Raw genomic sequence first — 17861 nt, forward strand, 5'->3', positions numbered from 1 at the left:
GTGGTATATACAATATACGGGGATGTGGGGGGGGGAGCAGCGTGGTATATACAATATACGGGGATGAGGGGGGAGAGCAGGGTGATATATAATATACAGGGATGTGGGGGGGGGAGCAGCGTGGTATATACAATATACGGGGATGTGGGGGGGGGAGCAGCGTGGTATATACAATATACGGGGATGAGAGCAGGGTGACATATATAATATACGGGGATGGGGGGGGAGAGCAGGGTGACATATATAATATACGGGGATGAGAGCAGGGTGATATATATAATATACGGGGATGAGAGCAGGGTGATATATATAATATACGGGGATGAGAGCAGGGTGATATATATAATATACGGGGATGAGAGCAGGGTGATATATATAATATACGGGGATGAGAGCAGGGTGATATATATAATATACGGGGATGAGAGCAGGGTGATATATATAATATACGGGGATGAGAGCAGGGTGATATACATATATATACACATACTATATTCTATACAGGGTGGTGGGGTACGGCAGTGCGATGAAGGCTGATCCCGGCTTAAATAACACAGCTGCGGCAGAGGAATCCCCCCCTCCCCCCAGGGCCACGTGCAGGGCCGGAAGTAGCCGCCATCTTAGGCGACAGCTCCCCGCGCTGCCGCCGCCATCTTGTCCTCTCCCCGCACCCTGAGACGGACACGTGCTGCCGGGCGGGGGCCGCCATGTTACGCGGCCGGGCGCGGGAGGGGGGAGTAGTGGGAGCCGGGTGAGCGAGGTGCGGGACACGTCACTGACGGATCTCCCGCGCCCGCCGGCTGTGAGGTTGGTGAGCGCGGTGGCAGCTACAACGGAGCCGGGGTAACAGTCTGCCAGGCCTAGGCAGGGCGGTGAGACAGGCTGCGGAGGTAGGTGTAGGCCTACGCGGCGAGCCGCAGCCGGACACTTACCGGTTGTCGTAGCTCGCAGACATTCTTCAGAGCGGAAGCTGTCTGCGAGCCGGCGAGCGCATCTTATATACCCTCCCGGCAGCTCCGCCCAGCCGTCCCCTCATTGGCGGAAACGGCCGTGCCGGTCTGACGTACCCACTGCATGAGCGAGAGGGAAGGCGGGACGCACGCTGATTTGACAGTGGTAACGTCCGTATCACTATCCTTGATCGTTATTGGACAGGAAAATGGAAAAGCCCCGCCCCGTATGCCAGGAATGTATCTCGGTCACGCCCTCTGTCAGTCGCCATCTTCAGGGCCGCCTGCTATAGGTCTTTGAGGGCACATGACGTGTTACCACATCGGCGGAGCCCGCCAAGTAACTCGTCCCCCGTCAGCAGCTCAACCTGTCACTCAGAAGTGCCCAGCAGCTGATTGGTGCATTCAGCTGTCTGTCAAGAATTCCGAGCTACTAGTTTGCTACGGCGAACCCGCCTTTATTATCCGTCTAGAAAGTGATTTCCCTGAACCCCCTGACTAACATGTCACCAGTGAGGAAAGGGATGTCCGGGAGGTAGCGCTGCGGAGGGTTTCCCGTCACTAAATAACAGGTGGCGAAAATCCTTAAAGGCCTTCACCGCTGTGGCCTCAAATCACGTGACCTAACTGACCAATAGCAGGCGACACATTTCGACGGCCATGACGTCACGTGGCCCTCCTCATTCAGTTCCTCTGTCAGAGATTGGCGACGCCTGGATATCTCCGCCCAGATACTCGTAGCTCCACCCCTTGCTCCTTATATATCCACCCTCACTACATCTCCGTGTCAAACGACCCCCACCCAGCCTGCTGGTAGCTCCTCCTACCTCCCCGGACCATAACCCCTCCCATCTCCATCCTCTCATGCCGCTCTTAGCGCCTCCCCTAGTTACCAACTTTGAGTGACAGTAACGCAGTAAATATGATGGACAGCAGGTAATATATCCCCAGCCAGCCAGGGCCCCTGCTGTATCTGTGTGGCCCCCTGTATATTATACACTGACCACCTGTAATATATCTCCGGCCATCCTGGGCCCCTGCTGTATCTGTGGGGCCCCTGTATATTATACACTGACCCCCTTTAATATATCCCCAGCCCTGGTCCCTGTATCCGTGTGACCCTCTGTAATATATCCCCAGCCCTGGTCCCTGTATCCGTGTGACCCCCTATAATATATCCCCAGCCCAGGTCCCTGTATCCGTGTGACCCCCCTATAATATATCCCCAGCCCTGGTCCCTGTATCCGTGTGACCCCCTGTAATATATCCCCAGCCTGGGCCCCTGCTGTATCTATGTGACCCCCTGTAATATATCCCCAGCCCTGGTCCCTGTATCCGTGTGACCCCCTGTAATATATCCCCAGCCCTGGTCCCTGTATCCGTGTGACCCCCTATAATATATCCCCAGCCCAGGTCCCTGTATCCGTGTGACCCCCTGTAATATATCCCCAGCCCGGGTCCCTGTATCCGTGTGACCCCCTGTAATATATCCCCAGCCCTGGTCCCTGTATCCGTGTGACCCCCTGTAATATATCCCCAGCCTGGGTCCCTGTATCCGTGTGACCCCCTGTAATATATCCCCAGCCCTGGTCCCTGTATCCGTGTGACCCTCTGTAATATATCCCCAGCCCTGGTCCCTGTATCCGTGTGACCCCCTGTAATATATCCCCAGCCCTGGTCCCTGTGACCCCCTGTAATATATCCCCAGCCCAGGTCCCTGTATCCGTGTGACCCCTGTAATATATCCCCAGCCCAGGTCCCTGTATCCGTGTGACCCCCTGTAATATATCCCCAGCCCAGGTCCCTGTATCCGTGTGACCCCCTGTAATATATCCCCAGCCCTTGTCCCTGTATCCGTGTGATCCCCTGTAATATATCCCCAGCCCTGGTCCCTGTGACCCCCTGTAATATATCCCCAGCCCTGGTCCCTGTATCCGTGTGACCCCCTGTAATATATCCCCAGCCCAGGTCCCTGTATCCGTGTTATCCCCTGTAATATATCCCCAGCCCTGGTCCCTGTGACCCCCTGTAATATATCCCCAGCCCTGGTCCCTGTATCCGTGTGACCCCCTGTAATATATCCCCAGCCCTGGTCCCTGTATCCGTGTAACCCCCTGTAATATATCCCAGCCCTGGTCCCTGTATCCGTGTGACCCCCTGTAATATATCCCCAGCCCAGGTCCCTGTATCCGTGTGACCCCCTGTAATATATCCCCAGCCCTTGTCCCTGTATCCGTGTGATCCCCTGTAATATATCCCCAGCCCTGGTCCCTGTGACCCCCTGTAATATATCCCCAGCCCTGGTCCCTGTATCCGTGTGACCCCCTGTAATATATCCCCAGCCCAGGTCCCTGTATCCGTGTTATCCCCTGTAATATATCCCCAGCCCTGGTCCCTGTGACCCCCTGTAATATATCCCCAGCCCTGGTCCCTGTATCCGTGTGACCCCCTGTAATATGTCCCCAGCCCTGGCCCCTGTATCCGTGTGACCCCCTGTAATATATCCCCAGCCCGGGTCCCTGTATCCGTGTGACCCCCCTATAATATATCCCCAGCCCGGGTCCCTGTATCCGTGTGACCCCCTGTAATATATCCCAGCCCTGGTCCCTGTATCCGTGTGACCCCCTGTAATATATCCCCAGCCCTTGTCCCTGTATCAGTGTGACCCCCTGTAATATATCCCCAGCCCTGGTCCCTGTATCCGTGTGACCCCCTGTAATATATCCCCAGCCCAGGTCCCTGTATCCGTGTGACCCCCTGTAATATATCCCCAGCCCTGGTCCCTGTATCCGTGTGACCCCCTGTAATATATACCCAGCCCTGGTCCCTGTATCCGTGTGACCCCCTGTAATATATCCCCAGCCCAGGTCCCTGTATCCGTGTGACCCCCTGTAATATATCCCCAGCCCTGGTCCCTGTATCCGTGTGACCCCCTGTAATATATCCCCAGCCTGGGCCCCTGCTGTATCTATGTGAACCCCTGTAATATATCCCCAGCCCTGGCTCCTTATGTATGTGTGTGACCCCCTGTAATATATCCCCAGCCCTGGTCCCTGTATCCGTGTGACCCCCTGTAATATATCCCCAGCCGGTTCCCTGTATCCGTGTGACCCCCTGTAATATATCCCCAGCCCTGGTCCCTGTATCCGTGTGACCCCCTGTAATATATCCCAGCCCTGGTCCCTGTATCCGTGTGACCCCCTGTAATATATCCCCAGCCCTTGTCCCTGTATCCGTGTGACCCCCTGTAATATATCCCCAGCCCTGGTCCCTGTATCCGTGTGACCCCCTGTAATATATCCCCAGCCCTGGTCCCTGTATCCGCGTGACCCGCTGTAATATATCCCCAGCCCTGGTCCCTGTATCCGTTTGACCCCCTGTAATATATCCCCAGCCCAGGTCCCTGTATCCGTGTGACCCCCTATAATATATCCCCAGCCCTGGTCCCTGTATCCGTGTGACCCCCTGTAATATATCCCCAGCCCTGGTCCCTGTATCCGTGTGACCCCCTGTAATATATCCCCAGTCCTGGTCCCTGTATCCGTGTGACCCCCTGTAATATATCCCCAGCCCTGGTCCCTGTATCCGTGTGACCCCCTGTAATATATCCCCAGCCCTGGTCCCTGTATCCGTGTGACCCCCTGTAATATATCCCCAGCCCAGGTCCCTGTATCCGTGTGACCCCCTGTAATATATCCCCAGCCCAGGTCCCTGTATCCGTGTGACCCCCTGTAATATATCCCCAGCCCTGGTCCCTGTATCCGTGTGACCCCTGTAATATATCCCCAGCCCATGTCCCTGTATCCGTGTGACCCCCTGTAATATATCCCCAGCCCAGGTCCCTGTATCCGTGTGACCCCCTGTAATATATCCCCAGCCCAGGTCCCTGTATCCGTGTGACCCCCTGTAATATATCCCCAGCCCTGGCTCCTTATGTATGTGTGTGACCCCCTGTAATATATCCCCAGCCCTGGTCCCTGTATCCGTGTGACCCCCTGTAATATATCCCCAGCCCGGGTCCCTGTATCCGTGTGACCCCCTGTAATATATCCCCAGCCCTGGTCCCTGTATCCGCGTGACCCCCTGTAATATATCCCCAGCCCTGGTCCCTGTATCCGTGTGACCCCCGTAATATATCCCCAGCCCGGGTCCCTGTATCCGTGTGACCCCCTGTAATATATCCCCAGCCCGGGTCCCTGTATCCGTGTGACCCCCTGTAATATATCCCCAGCCCTGGTCCCTGTATCCGCGTGACCCCCTGTAATATATCCCCAGCCCGGGTCCCTGTATCCGCGTGACCCCCTGTAATATATCCCCAGCCCTGGTCCCTGTATCCGCGTGACCCCCTGTAATATATCCCCAGCCCTGGTCCCTGTATCCGTGTGACCCCCTGTAATATATCCCCAGCCTGGGTCCCTGTATCCTTGTGACCCCCTGTAATATATCCCCAGCCCTGGTCCCTGTATCCGTGAGACCCCCTGTAATATATCCCCAGCCCTGGTCCCTGTATCTATGTGACCCCCTGTAATATATCCCCAGCCCAGGTCCCTGTATCCGTGTGACCCCCTGTAATATATCCCAGCCCTGGTCCCTGTATCCGTGTGACCCCCTGTAATATATCCCAGCCCTGGTCCCTGTATCCTTGTGACCCCCTATAATATATCCCCAGCCCTGGTCCCTGTATCCTTGTGACCCCCTGTAATATATCCCCAGCCCAGGTCCCTGTATCTGTGTGACCCCCTGTAATATATCCCCAGCCCTGGTCCCTGTATCTATGTGACCCCCTGTAATATATCCCCAGCCCTGGTCCCTGTATCCGTGTGACCCCCTGTAATATATCCCCAGCCCTGGTCCCTGTATCCGTGTGACCCCCTGTAATATATCCCCAGCCCTGGTCCCTGTATCCGTGTGACCCCCTGTAATATATCCCCAGCCCTGGTCCCTGTATCCGTGTGACCCCCTGTAATATATCCCCAGCCCTGGTCCCTGTATCCGTGTGACCCCCTGTAATATATCCCCAGCCCTGGTCCCTGTATCCGTGTGACCCCCTGTAATATATCCCCAGCCCTGGTTCCTGTATCTGTGTGACCCCCTGTAATATATCCCCAGCCCTGGTCCCTGTATCCGTGTGACCCCCTGTAATATATCCCCAGCCCTGGTCCCTGTATCCGTGTGACCCCCTGTAATATATCCCCAGCCCTGGTCCCTGTATCCGTGTGACCCCCTGTAATATATCCCCAGCCCTGGTCCCTGTATCCGTGTGACCCCCTGTAATATATCCCCAGCCCTGGTCCCTGTATCCGTGTGACCCCCTGTAATATATCCCCAGCCCTGGTCCCTGTATCCGTGTGACCCCCTGTAATATATCCCCAGCCCTGGTCCCTGTATCCTTGTGACCCCCTATAATATATCCCCAGCCCTGGTCCCTGTATCCGTGTGACCCCCTGTAATATATCCCCAGCCCGGGTCCCTGTATCCGTGTGACCCCCTGCAATATATCCCCAGCTGGTTCCTTGTATCCGTGTGACCCCCTGTAATATATCCTCAGCCCTGGTCCCTGTATCCGTGTGACCCCCTGTAATTTATCCCCAGCCCTGGTCCCTGTATCCGTGTGACCCCCTGTAATATATCCCCAGCCCGGGTCCCTGTATCCGTGTGACCCCCTGTAATATATCCCCAGCCCTGGTCCCTGTATCCGTGTGACCCCTGTAATATATCCCCAGCCCGGGTCCCTGTATCCGTGTGACCCCCTGTAATATATCCCCAGCCCTGGTCCCTGTATCTGTGTGACTCCCTATAATATATCCCCAGCCCAGGTCCCTTTATCCGTGTGACCCCCTATAATATATCCCCAGCCCTGGTCCCTGTATCCGTGTGACCCCCTATAATATATCCCCAGCCCGGGTTCCTGTATCCGTGTGACCCCCTATAATATATCCCCAGCCCGGGTCCCTGTATCTGTGTGATACACTATATGTTATGTATACTATATAATTATGCCATGACCTATTGTGGAATGTATTTGCACAATATAACGAGTCATACGCTCCATTGCTGGGAATTGTTATACACAATATAGGTGCTTCGCCTTTGACCATATGCCGGATGATTCCTCTGTCTCACTCTGTAGATATCCTTGAATGGGATGCGGTTGGCAGTTTGACAGTAATAAGGTCGACAGTCAATATGTCCCTCCCCCTATGCTCCGCCTCCACCCCAGGCAATGTAAAGGTATGAAAGTAGGGGACCTAAGGACTGGATGGACCAAAGATATGTCCCACAGGCCACAGGAAGGACAAATGGAGGTTGAATATGTAGAACCCCCTGTAGGAAGTATCGAACATCCGGAATAAAGGTTAATTTCCGCTGGAAGAGGATAGATAATGTAGACACCTGAATCCAGCGAGGAAAGGAGCAAGCCTAAATCCAAACCCGACTGAAGGAAACTGTAGGTTCTTGGATCAAGACTCTGAGCAGAACACTAGGAAAAGTAAGCCCTCCAAATCCTGTAGTACACCTCCGCAGAAGAAGGCTTTTGAGCCCTCAGCATGGTGCAAATTACCCTGCTCGAAAACCCCTTAGCTCTCAGCAGAGGGGTTTCAAGAGCCACCCCATCAAAGCAAGACAGGGCAGGTCCTGTGTAGGAACAGATCCTGACTGAGGAGGTCCGACTGGTGAGGAAGACGGAACGTAGCGGCTGAGGAAGTCAGCATACCAGACCTGTCTCTGCCAGTCCAGGGCCACCAGAATAATTGTTCTGCCTTCAACTTGCGCAGGATCGGGGTGAGGATCAAGGTCGTGGGAAGGCATACATCAGGTGGGACACCCAAGGCAGTGACAGAGCGTCCACTAGGCAGACACCCAGGTCTCTTGTCTGAGACCTGTACAAGGGGACCTAGAAGTTGTGGCGAGATGCCTACCTCTGGAACACCCCATCTAAGTACTAGCATGCAGAACACGTCCTGATGCCAAGACCACTCGCCGGCGTGAATTGTTAAGCAGTGAAATTAATACTCTTAGCACTGGAATTCCTGCCCTGCTATTTCTTGTGGGTTAGTCCATCAGACAGGTCTCTGCTGCTGCTATTCAATTATTGCTGATGGAATGATAAAAAGATTCAAAGGAAAAAATAGAAAAGATAGCGCAGAATGTTTTTTGAGGGATAAAAAGATTGCTTATTCATATTTACACTATATAAAGTAAAAAGTTTTAAAGACAAAAAAGCTATTTTAAACATATAATGATTTAAAGATAATAAATACTAATAATAGACACAACAGTAATACAGTCATATAATAAAAGTTAGCTGGTCCTGCAAGCGTGCAGTAATATTTTCCTCCTATTGGAAACATTATATTAGTCTGCAAGCGTAAAAACAAGGGTGCTAATCACAATATCTATAAAGAGACAACCGAGCGTCCCCGGTTCCCTTATGCCCCTTTCAGACCGCACTTAAAAAACGGTATTTTGCCGATTTTTAACCGTTTTAAAACGGTAATCTGTGCGGTCTGAAAGGTGCAGGACCACTTTACCGTTTTACAAAAGCCGTTTGTGTAAAACGGTTAAAATCGAGGGTCCTACCCGTTTCAGACCCGGTATTTTGGCATCAAAATCCGGTCTGAAACGGTATGTAGGACCCAGCCAATGAGCTGGGTCCTAAATTCGTCGCAATGAATATTTAATGAGCGCTCATTAAATATTCATAGCACTGGAACCGCCCCCCGCCCCCCCCCCCACGCGTGTGTTAACATCCCCTGACTCCCCCCCCCCCGCAATGTGTTAAGAAACCTCCCCCCCCCCCCCCAGGCGGTACCTCCTTAATTGCGGATCCCGGCAGTATGGATGGCTGCGCTTGTAAAAAAAAAAAAAAAAAAATGACTTTTGTAAAATGGCTGCCCTATAGGAAAACTTGGGTACTTGTTTCCTAGCACGGCCACACTGATTTGTATCGGGGTAATCGTGTCGGAAAAATCGCGTCGGTCGCATCGCATGCGACCAAATCGCATGCGATGCAACTGACGCGATCGACCCGATTTTTACATTGAATCAAATGTGAATAGGGCCCCAGGGACTCTATTTTACATTGGATTCAATGTAAAGTATTCCCCAGATCCCCAATTTTACCCCCTCAACGGCACCCCACGATTGACGCCAACCCGAAGCGTGGCGAATGCAGCAAGCCCGCGAGGGGCGGCGGTGCACGTCCTCCGACCTTTTCATACCCCTACTATCCACGTCGGCGTGGAGTTGAGAATATAAAGTGTGGCGAGCGCAGCGAGCTACCGAGCCCGAAGCGTGGTGAGCGCAGCGAGCCTCGCGTATAACTTCACAGGTATACGCGTCCGCTCGCCACACTTTATATTCTCAACTCCACGCCGACGTGGATAGTAGGGGTATGAAAAGGTCGGAGGACGCGGGCTCGCTGCGCTCGCCACGCTTCGGGTTGGCGTCAATCGTGGGGTGACGCTCACAATGGGGTTGCGTAACATTTTTACCATGACGGGGCCATATACAATGTGAAATGGGTCATATTGGCCCATTTCACATTGTTTCCTATGTAAAATGGATTTAATGAAGTCCATCTCATCTTGTGCCAGTATAATGGCACAAGACCGACGCGATGCTCCCGATTTCAATGTTAAAAATATTTTAACTTTGAAGCCTATGGCAAAATCGCGTCCTTCGCATCGGTCAAGTCGGGGGCCATGTTAATGCACGCGAGCGACACGATGCCCCCGATTTTGCCTTTGCCGGCAAAATGGACCTGATTTCAAAGGAAATCGGGTCCATCGCGTCCATCGCGTACCTTAACTTTAAGGTACACAATGGACAAGATTGTGGCCGTGCTAGGAAACAAGTACCAAAACTTGTTTTAAAAAACTGTCTTTCGTATGGGGGCAGCCATTTTCCGAAAGTCATTTTCCTTTTTTTAAACAGGTCTTCCTATAGGGCAGCCATTTTACGAAAGTCACTTTTTTCATAAGTGCATCGGTCCATACTGCAGTGCTGGGATCCGCAATTACGGAGGTACCGGCTGCCGGGGGGGGTGTGTGTGTGTTAAGAGATGCGGTGTGAAAGGGGTTTTACCTGGCAGACCCGTTTTTGGAAACGTTTCCAAATACAGGGTCAAAGCCAGTTTTGCGGTCTGAAAGCAGCATCAGTGGATTGGAGTGGGTCCACTGTAACTGGGGCACTGTTATGTATTGCACATAACCCTCTTCTGCTGCGTGATCACCAACATTGCGGAAAACATCTACCGCTGACTCCTATTCATCCACCACACAGGTCGGGAGGAGTCAGTGCCGTCAAAAGACATCGACAGTACCTACAGCCAGCGCTCACTACTTTCCCCCGATCCCCACCGGTGCAGCATATAGCCGGGAACTACCTTTCACACCTATCCTGATCCCCCACTGGTGGACTGTGTAGCTGGGAATGCTGTCATACTGATGCCAGTGGCAACCACCAGCAAGAATGTACCCTGACTTATTATTTGGTCTCCAATTGCTGCTAGCTACATTCTGGATCAGTGAGTAAGCTGCTCCCCTTTCCCTGGAATCAGTAACATATAATATATCAAACCCGGGAATCCCTCTCCGCACATTTAAGTGCTGGACGGGTGCAATACAACAGCGCACCAGTTACAGTGGACCCACTCCAACCCACTAAGGTACTTAATAAGAGAACCGGGGAGGCACGGTTGTCTCTTTATAGATATTGTAGTTAGCACCCTTGTTGTAAACTTGCAGACCAATAGGAGGAAAATATTACTGCACGCTTGCAGGAACAGCTAACTTTTATTACATGTACTGTATTACTGTTGTGTCTATTATTATTATTTCTTTATTATCTTTATATGTTTATAATCGTTTTTTGTCTTTAAAACTTTTTACGGTACTTGTTTCCAAGCAAGGCGCCCATATTTCTTACGTACGCAAACGTAGTGAAATCACATCGCATGGTACGTTTTTACCGTGCGATGCGATTTCACGCCCTCTGTTCCTAAAACCCCCCCACAATCCACGCCACTCCTTCCCACTCCACATCCAGCATTCATCAAACAGGCTCTCAGGCGAAACGCATTGGTACGGGGTAGTATGTTTATACACTCTCTTTATCTACTGATGACACTACTATTTCCTTCCCACCCCACATCTAGCGTCTCTCATAGGGCCTTATTCTAGTTCACTCTTTCTGACAAAATCCTTCTTAGTTGGACAAAACCATGTGCACTGCAGGGGGGCAGATGTAAAATGTGCAGAGAGAATTAGATTTGGTGAGTTATTTTGTTTCTGTGCAGGGCAAATACTTGCTGCTTTATTTTTACACTGCAATATAGATATCACTTTGAAGTAAAACCCCACCCAAGTCTAACTCTCTCTGCACAAGTAACATCTGCACCACCTGCAGTGCACATGGTTTTGTCCATCTAAGAAGGTTTTTGTCAGAAAGAGTGAACTAGAATAAGGCCCATAGTCCTGCCTATTCCATCAAACAGGCTCTCAGGCAAAACGCGTTGGGTGGGGTAGTATGTTTATACACTCTCATTATCTACTGATGACACTACTATCACCTTCCCAGCCCACATCCAGCATTCCTCACAGTCCTGCCTATTCCAACAGGCTCTGAGGTGAAACGCGTTGGTTGGGGTATATTTATAACCACCCCTCATATTATCTACTGATGACATTACTATCACCTTCCCAGCCCACATCCAGCACCCCTCACAGTCCTGCCTATTCCAACAGGCTCTCAGGCAAAACACGTTGGTAAGGGGTGGTATATTTATAACCACCCCTCTTCTTATCTACTGATGACACTACTATCTCCTTCCCACCCAACATCCCTCACAGTCCTGCCTATTCCAACAGGCTCTCAGGCGAAACGCATTGGTGAGGGGTGGTATATTTATAACCACCCCTCATATTATCTACTGATGACACTACTATCTCCTTCCCACCCCACATCCAGCAACCCTCACAGTCCTGCCTATTCCAACAGGCTCTCAGGCAAAACGCGTTGGTAGGGGTGGTATATTTATAACCACCCCTCTTATTATCTACTGATGACACTACTATCTCCTTCCCACCCCACATCCAACAATCCTCACAGTCCTGCCTATTCCAACAGGCTCTCAGGCAAAACGCGTTGGTAGGGGTGGTATATTTATAACCACCCCTCTTATTATCTACTGATGACACTACTATCTCCTTCCCACCCCTCACAGTCCTGCCTATTCTCTCAAGACCCACTTCTTCATCACTGCCCTCCAGCTCTCATCCTAAGCCAGTCCCATGCTCCTCGCTCACTGTCACTTCCATCTAGATTGTAAGCTGTCATAAACAGGGCCCTCTACCATTATGTGATTTTCCTTCCTCCATTTATACAATCATAACCCCCAGGCTGACACCGCCACTGGTCATAGGTCCCATCAGGGGTTCTGCTCGTTGTCAAGGGACACCCCACCCCTCTTCAGCCACCAAAGCTTCCAGGTCTGTCATCATATACAAATGTCTCTCCCAAAATGGAAGACATTTTCAATGTCCATTCCTGTAGACCCGCAGCGCCTCCACGCCCCTGCGGCGCTATTGCTACTTCACTGACCGTGGTTGTCAATAAGCTATAATCAACCATTCCCTCCCTCCTTACACCAGTATGGCTTTACCCATGGCAGTCATCATGTCCTCTATGTTGCACTAGATCGCATCCTTCCCAATGGCCTCTCCCCAGGTTCTCCCTCTGTACTAGAGAGGGCGTTCGTTCCTATGCACTATTCCCGGATTAATGTCTAACTCATCCCCTATATCACACTTCCACCTGCCTACCTATCCCCTTATCATACATGGGACGCATCCTCCCGTACATGGGGCCTTATTCTAGTTCACTCTTAGAGGCAAATTCCTTCTTAGCTGGACAAAACCATGTCCACTGCAGGTGGGGCAGATGTAACATGTGCAGAGAGAATTAGATTTAGGTGGGGTTTTTCTTCAAAGTGAGATCTATATTGCAGTGTAAAAATAAAGCTGCCAGTATTTACCCTGCACGGAAACAAAATAACTCCCCCAAAGCTAAATCTCTCTGCACATGTTACATCTGCCCCCCCTCCCCTGCAGTGCACATGGTTTTGTCTAGCTAAGAAGGAATTTGCCTCTAAGAGTGAACTAGAATAAGATCCATGGTACATAAGACTGTATTTGAGCCAAAACTATTGCGTTAGCTCCCTGACATCTAAATATGTTGTGTGATAAGGGGTACATATAACAGGATCCGGTCAGCATATTTGGCGAGCTGGGGGAATGCTATTTGCACAGGACCCTCCTCACGTGTGGGGAGGACTAATGGACCCCCCAAATATTATTGTGAAACAGGTATAATCCTATAATATTCACTCATGGGAGGTGTGCTACCACTCGACAGTATAATTGCACATGAACAAAAAGAGAAAGAAAAAGTGTCTTAACGTGGTGCACCTAAATTAACTGGCGCAAGTAAAAGTTAACTTTAATTAACAGGATTTAAAAAAATAGCAAAATATAAAAACACACAACATGAATTGGAGTGTTGGATGAAGGGTGAAGTGTGTTTAAAAAGCGGTGGCTCACTAACTACGTTTAATTGTATGACTATATCAATCTGGAATGATGTTGAGGGGTAACTCCCTATGGACACGAATATAATAAATATTTTGAACAATTGTCTGATTTGTTGTGTCTTTATTGGGTATGGCCTTTTGATTGTGTGTGTGTGTGTGTGTGTGTGTGTGTGTGTGTGTGTGTGTGTGAAGTATAGCCACAGAGTGTTGTTTAATATAAATTGGCACAAGTTAGTGTAAAACTCAGTGAAAGTCTCTTACATTTGATGACACATTATCCTGGAAAGTTAGTATAACCCATAAATTGTAGCTGATCAAGTATGGTAAATTTCACTGCAACAAAGAATCTTCACCCAGAATTTCTACTGCTCCACAGATTTATGCAAGTGAGGATACACTATAGTGAATTTCATGAAAACAGTCAACACATGTGTCGACATGCGTGCCTGTTAGTATATTCAAAAAATTAGTGGGAAGTGGCAATATAAGCTTAGAAAGAAGGGATATCCACCGAATTATCCGCAGAGATCAATAACTGATAGCCTGCCCAAAATCCATAGTTAAACATGTCTAGTGGCTGATGAGTTTTGTTACATTGTATAAAAATGAAGTAACTGCAGCCAACTAAAGCGCACCAAGATATTCACTGATGTCACACAATGGGTGAGATTTTATATAATGCGATTTTATCGCACTTTTAAAATCACCCATTATCGCTCTTTTTAAAATAATTTTTTTGCTGCAAAATTCGCATATTTAATGAGGTGTGTATTCCAGGGGGAAAAAAAGTGTGATTTTTAGGCATGAAAATGTGCAAATTTGATATTATATTAAAAAAAATAATAATTGGTGTAAGGTACCCCTTCCTGAGCATAACCAGCCCCGGGCTCATTGAGCCAGACCTGGTTCCAAAAATACGAATTACAAAAAGCATAAAGGTCCCCTGTATTTCTGAAACCTGCCCCCAAAATCTTGGACCGGTCCTGGTTCCAAAAATGGGGGACAACATAATCTGGGGATCACCCGTATTTTGAAACCAGCGCCCAGCTCCAACAGCCCACGGTGTCATGCCACAGCCGGGGGACACTTTTTATAGAAGGTCCCCCGGCTGAACCATGAGCACTGTGGCTGGTCAGCCTTGGACAGGGTACCTGGGGGATAGGTACCCTGTCCAATAAAGGGGTTCCCCCAGGCTTCATCCGTCCAGGGCTGAATCCCGGGGCTATCACCAGTGTCCCTGGGCTTTGGACGCCGGCCTGAAAGAGTTAATTCTCACATACCTAACATTGCTTTATGCAGGAGAACGACAAGTATCAGCAGACCTCCCCCCGCATGCTGAGACTTGGAGAACCACAAGTCCCAGCATGTGGGGCATTAATGGGCCCGCTGGGACTTGTAGTCCAACTGTAAAAATAATTTTAAAAGAAAACACACACACAGAGAAGCATAACTTTATTACACACACAAAAACACTCCTCAATTTTACTCCAATATACTTACCAACCCAGGATCCAGTGCTGGTCTCCCTTTTGCATAGCCGGCTCACCCCACACTGAGAGCGGGGTGAGCCAGCTTACTCCTTCTGTAGCGCTGTCCCAGCGCTACCGAGGCTGATAGCGTCTTGGGCTTATGCATCTCCATGATTGTTAGTATAGTTCTTTTATTTTTCAGACTGGAGATTCTCCACTGGTTTTGGAGGAAGCCGCCGCAAGCAACCACATTAATATTAAAACTGCACCATCAGGTTCTGATTACCTACCTGCCTGAAAATGTATAAATAACCAACCGCCAGTAGGACTCTAGAGATAGCTGCATTTTCATTGGATAAGCACCAGCAGCTGGGAGAGGCCGGTCCAGTGCAGGTATTTCTTACAAAAGTCTGGCCAGACTACGTTGCCAAAGCTGTTTTATAAAAAGGACTGTACTAACAACCTTAAGAAATTACCATTTATTGTACCCAAAAAGGAAAGTTATGGTAGACCTACCTTTGTTAACTTTCTTTCCTTGAAGTCCATGAGAACCACAGGGGACTGGCGGATCCAGGGGGCACCAATCAGCGAAGCTCTTTTAGGATTTCCCAGGATGCCTAGGGCCCTCTCCCCTGCAACCCCACCTCCAGGCTCAACTAGCTCAGTTTTGGTACCAAGCCATAAGCAGGAAGCGGAGAAAGGAAGAGGACAGAGAGAACACATGCCCAAGTACTCATACACAACACGGTACATGGACATGGGTATGGTCATTACAGATTACAGTGTACTATATCACACATAGGAATACCTCAGGAACAAAGTGAAGGGAGGGCGCCCTGTGGTTCCCATGGACTTCAAGGAAAGGAAGTTAACAAAAGTAGGTCTACCATAACTTTCTTTTTCCTTTTCAGGGTCCATGGGTCCCACAGGGGACATCAGGGATGTCTGAAAGCCGTGATCAAGGGAGGGAATTTGTCTGAGGTGTCAGAAGTACCAGACGACCGAAGGAGGCATCCTGGGAGGCGAACGTGTCAAAAGCATAGAATCTAATAAAGGTATGAACCGATGACCACGTTGCAGCCTTGCACAGCTGTTCGGCAGATGCACCCTGGCGTGCTGCCCATGATGGACCAACCTCTCTGGTGAAGTGTGTTTTGATAGAAACAGGAATAGGAAAATTTGCCTGTTGATCAGCCTTGTGGATAGCCATGCAGATCCAGTGAGCAATGGTCTGTTTGTTCGCTGGCCAACCCTTTTTGCGGAATCCATACAATACAAAAAAGGAATTTAATTTTCTGACCGTCTTGGTACGGTCAACATAAATTGTCAGAGCCCTCACCACATCCAATAAGCGTTCGTCTGGAGAGAGACCTTCAGCCGTGAACGCAGGGCCAACAATCTCCTGATTAACAGGAAATCTGGAGACAACCTTAGGAAGGTAAGATGGCTTTGTCCTCAACATCGCCCTATCAGAATGAACAATGAGGAAAGGTGATTTGCAAGAGAGAGTTGACAGGTCGGAAACTCTTCGGGCAGAATCGATGGCCAAAAGGAATACCGTCTTGGCAGTCAGCCACTTGAAATCCGCCGCATATAGCGGTTCAAAAGGGGCTTTAGTCAAAGCCTGTAACACTAGTGATAGGTCCCAAGGTGTTGTAGGAGGGACATATGGAGGTTGGACATGCAGAACCCCTTGAAAGAATGTACAAACATCCGGTAGGAAGGCAATCATCTTCTGGAACCAGACGGATAAAGCGGAGACCTGTACTTTTAAAGACACTAGTCTCAGCCCCATGTCTAGGCCCTTCTGTAGGAATGCCAGGATTCTGGCAACCTTGAAGACCTTCGGGTCATACCTCCTATCCCTGCACCAGGTAAAGTAGGTGTGCCATATCCGGTAATAAATCCGGGAAGACGCCGGCTTGCTCGCCTGGATCATGGTTCTCGCTACTCCGGACGAGAAACCCTTAAGTTTCAGTAAGGCAGTTTCAAGTACTACGCCGTCAAAGACCGTCGCTGAGGGTCCGGGTGTAGGCAAGGTCCCTGAGTCAGCAAGTCCACCGAAGGGGTAAGAGGAATGGAGGTTGTTGTGACATCTGTTCGAGATTGACATACCAGTGCCTGCGTGGCCAGGCCGGAGCTACCAGGATGAGGTTCCCGCCTTCCTGCATGAACTTCCTGATTACTATGGGAATCATGTTGATTGGTGGAAAGACGTATGGAAGATGAAAAGTCCATGGAAACGATAGGACATCCGTGAAGCAGGCGTGAGGATCCCTGGCACTCGACCCGAAATTGGACACTTTGTTGTTTTGTCTGGACGCCATTAGGTCCACATCCGGTAGGTCCCAACGGTCTGTCAGGATGGCAAACACGTCTGGGTGGAGCGACCACTCCCCCGGGTGGATATCTTGTCGGCTCAGGAAGTCTACCTCCCAAATTTGGACACCTGGGAGGAAGACAGCCGACAGAGCCTGAAGGTGCTGTTCCGCCCAAGCGAGGATCTTTGACACCTCTTGGAGAGCCGCTGCACTGCGAATACCTCCCTGGCGATTTATGTACGCCACAGCCGTGGCGTTGTCCGACCTGATCTGCACAGGTTTCCCTTGGAGCAGGTCCTGTGAACGAATCAGGGCGTTGAAAACTGCCCGAAGTTCCAGTACATTGATGGACAGACGGGTTTCCAGAGCAGCCCACAAGCCTTGCAAGCATCGGGATCCTACTACCGCCCCCCCTCCCCCCAGCCTCGAAGACTGGCGACGGCCGTGAATCAAGTGGTCTGTCTGCAGCCACCATTGAAGAGAGGTTTTCACCTCCTGAGTCAATGTGAGGAACGTGTACCTGATGTGG

At 50.3% G+C, this 17861-nt stretch overlaps 1 protein-coding gene across 1 annotated transcript in view; it reads right to left on the reverse strand.

Moving 5' to 3' along the window:
• The window catches only part of EIF4A1 (eukaryotic translation initiation factor 4A1), an 8953-nt gene extending 7904 nt beyond the window's left edge, over positions 1-1049 (reverse strand). The window contains exon 1 of the mRNA XM_083185859.1: positions 933-1049. Within this exon, the coding sequence (XP_083041985.1) occupies positions 933-955 (23 nt within the window). The 5' untranslated portion in view covers positions 956-1049. The remainder of the gene's footprint in view (positions 1-932) is intronic.
• Positions 1050-17861: the final 16812 nt, after the last annotated feature.

The sequence above is a fragment of the Crinia signifera genome, chromosome 4 (assembly GCF_055691185.1).
Source record: "Crinia signifera chromosome 4, ASM5569118v1, whole genome shotgun sequence".
NCBI classification, from domain to species: Eukaryota; Metazoa; Chordata; class Amphibia; order Anura; family Myobatrachidae; genus Crinia; species Crinia signifera.